Source organism: Gavialis gangeticus, unplaced genomic scaffold (genome assembly GCF_001723915.1).
Source record: "Gavialis gangeticus isolate Ggan-Ray unplaced genomic scaffold, GavGan_comp1, whole genome shotgun sequence".
In the NCBI taxonomy this organism is placed as follows: Eukaryota; Metazoa; Chordata; order Crocodylia; family Gavialidae; genus Gavialis; species Gavialis gangeticus.
The window spans coordinates 8,970,949-8,973,933 of record NW_017729012.1 but is presented as its reverse complement, the minus strand read 5'-3'; the positions used below and the strand labels follow the sequence as shown (position 1 = coordinate 8,973,933).

General features: G+C 59.4%; 1 protein-coding gene across 1 annotated transcript in view; it reads right to left on the bottom strand.

The window, feature by feature from the left end:
- SLC47A1 (solute carrier family 47 member 1) overlaps nucleotides 1-1,873 on the bottom strand; it is a 13,704-nt gene extending 11,831 nt beyond the window's left edge. Inside the window, exons 1-3 of the mRNA XM_019510957.1 lie at nucleotides 1,670-1,873; nucleotides 1,095-1,163; nucleotides 573-721 (exon numbers count right to left, since the gene is read on the bottom strand). Of these exons, the coding sequence (XP_019366502.1) occupies nucleotides 573-721; nucleotides 1,095-1,163; nucleotides 1,670-1,873 (422 nt within the window). The remainder of the gene's footprint in view (nucleotides 1-572; nucleotides 722-1,094; nucleotides 1,164-1,669) is intronic.
- Nucleotides 1,874-2,985: the final 1,112 nt, after the last annotated feature.

The window sequence follows — 2,985 nt, the reverse complement described above, 5'->3', positions numbered from 1 at the left end:
GGACAACAAAATTATAAAAAAAAAAAAAGAGCAATAGGTTCTCACCCAGTGAATAATACAGTAATGGAAGAGCCAAACCAAGCACATATGCTGTCAGGAATCCACTTGGCTTTAAATGAAGGCCATTTCTCAGCTGCACCCTCAGTCCCTGCCCAGGGGGATATGGAGGGGATAGATGTTGTAGGCAAGAGCCTCAGAAATGGAGAGTCCACGGAGGTCTCTCTCAATACAGTGCTGAAGCAAAGCTCTAGCAATCACCATCCTCTTCATACGGCGCATGCTGAACAGTGCGCTCTCCCTTGCCTCCCCAGTCCACCAGCCTGACTCAGCCAGGACTCGGGACCCAGAGGGGCCAAAGGCAGACGGTGGGGCATGAAGTCCTGGGCAGTCCTTAGCTTCTGCTAGGGACTTAAGCCTGGCTCTTTAACACCTAACGCTGCTCCCGCTGCCTGCTCTTGGCTCGCAGGGTTTCCTGCAGGCCTAGTGGGGATGCTTCAGTCCCAGAAGGCCCTGCTGTCTGCACTAGAAGGGACCAGATCAGAGCAGGCGCGAGATGGGATCTGCTGCCAGACCTGGAGACTTCTGGGTCCTGTTTGAAGAGGAGCAGGATCTTCTCGGTGTTGATGAAGACAGCCCAGCAGGGGAAGCAGCAGAGCAAGAGGATGAGGATGCCGCGCTGCAGGATGGTGCCCACCTGCTTCAAGTTCTTGCTGCCGTACGTCTGAGGGAGAAGCAGAGGCGTGAGTTACCAACGGCCCTTACGCAGCGGCCTCGCGCGCCGGTCAGCGGGAAGCAGTGGCAGGCAATCAAAAGAAGGCGAAGTGAATGGAGTCAAGGCAGCGCCTGACTTTCTAGCACCCCCTCCTCTGGGTGCAATATGACCAGTCAGCTTTTCTTCCCCCCTCCCCAGGTGCAGGCAGTGGTGGAGATGAGCAGAGGCAAAGGTGCTCAGAGGGCAAGGTCCTGCTGCCTCCAAATAGGAGGGCGAGATGCTGATGAATTCAGTTCTCAGCCTTCTTACCCCAAGACGGAGCTTCCCAGGCTTGAGACCCAAGGGCAGGAGAAAGAAGGGGAGCCGCAGGACTGTTACCTACCTGCGACATGAGGGTGTCGCATGCTGAGGCTAGGCCAGAGCCAATGGAGATGCCGGTGACATTGATGACCTGGAAAAGAAACAGCGAGGGAGGGAAGTAACTCAAGGAGAGGAAAGCCAGCCATCTGCAGCAGGGTGTGTGGCCACTGGGTGACACTGCCGAGCTGGTCTCGGTGACTAGAAGTGTCCCTTTCTTCCCCCCCCCAAAGTAATGTCCTTTAAGGCCACTTTATATAGCATCCCCCACCTCTTCCACTTCAAAGTTCCCATCGTCTAAAGTAGCAAAGGCTTCAAGAGGACTCTGCACCCACCCGCTGTTCTGGCAGGGCTCCGTCAAGGACGCGGTGGCGTGACTCGAAGTCAGAGGAACAGACTCTGGGATAAATGCATAACCTGGCTCCCCATCACCACCCTTCTGCCCTCCCTGTTACCAGCAGCTGCAACTGCAGGGATAACATCCAGCAGCAGCATCTGCAGTAAGGTGTTAGCCCCTGGAGACGACACACGTGGTTGGCGTTATAGCCGACGTCGTCCAAGTTACAACTCCAGCATTAAAAGCAACAGAACAATACGTACCGACACAGCGAGCGTCACGGCATCCAGCTCGGCTTTTCCCAGATGGCCACAGAAGATGGAGCTGACCACGCCGATCATAAAGATCAGGAGCTGGGCGAGGAACTGGGAGGGAAACGGAAAGAAACGTGAAGGCAGGGAGGGATGACCATGCCAGAGCAAGCCAGATCTGGAGCAAGGCCGGCACGGCCAGGGAGACCGACGCATCACGAGTGCCGGGTTCAGGTTTTGGGTTCAAGATGGTTTCTGGTGAGGGGGGATGTCTGTCCGGCTTTCCCTCTAGCTTGCTCCTTCGGCCTTCTGGCTACGGGTAAGCGAGACCAGGGGGCATTCAAACCCCAGGGAGAGATGCCTGCCATGGATACGGGACTATCTGGAGCATCTGGGAGGCCGGACACTCGCCGGTGGCAGCGCCACAGACTGGAAGGATGGAGCTCTGCCTGGTCGAGAGACTTTGGGACCGATTTGGCCTCGAACACGAAATTTCAAAAAAATTAAATATTAAAAACGCAGTTTCAGGCAGGCCCCAGCTCCGAGATGGCTTTTGGTTTGTATGGCTGGGCGGGACCTCGCGCAAACCTACCGGGAGTCCTGGGGCAGGGTCCGGTTCTCCCCATCTTAACAATCAGGCAAAAGGAAGGACTGACCCCTTCCTCCCCCCTTTTCTTTTTGAAGTGGGTTAAATTGAACAGGAACAAAGCCTTCCTCCCCCCCGGGAAACGCAGCTGCTGTGGAGGCATGCTGGCCGCGCGACACGCGAACGAGATCTCGAGTGCGGACAAGCCCCGCGGCCCTGCAGCGAGGGGCGACAGCGGCAGCCGCCGAGCGGGCCAGCGAAGGGCACACTCGGGAGCCCCACGGGCGCTAGCAAAGGGAAAGGAACGAGGAGTCGCGCGGGGACTTTACTCAAGGAGAAGCAGCCTTGGCGTTACCGCCGCGCCCACTGAAAATGGAGGCAGCACGAAGCTCCGAGGAGCCTGCTCCAGCCGCCCGGGGCAGCGCTGGCACGGCTCGGCCTGGCCGCGTCTGAAAGCACCGTGGCAGCCCCCCCCGCCGGCCGAGCTTGACCTCTGGACGCAGCAGTAACCCGGGCTGCGCTCCAGGGCCGGGGGCCTCCGAGTGCCACCGGCCGAGCGAAAACCGGAGCCAAAGCCGGGGGTTTTCCCGGCCCGCCGGGCTCGCGCGGTGCCTCTGGGGGCAAGGGCAAAGGCGGCGCCGGGAGCCGGGAGCCAGGCCTCGCTCCGCCATGAGGACGGGATGGGACCGGTGGGGAGGGGCACCAACCCAGCGCCGGCTCCCTCCCGCCCGGCCGCGCCCGG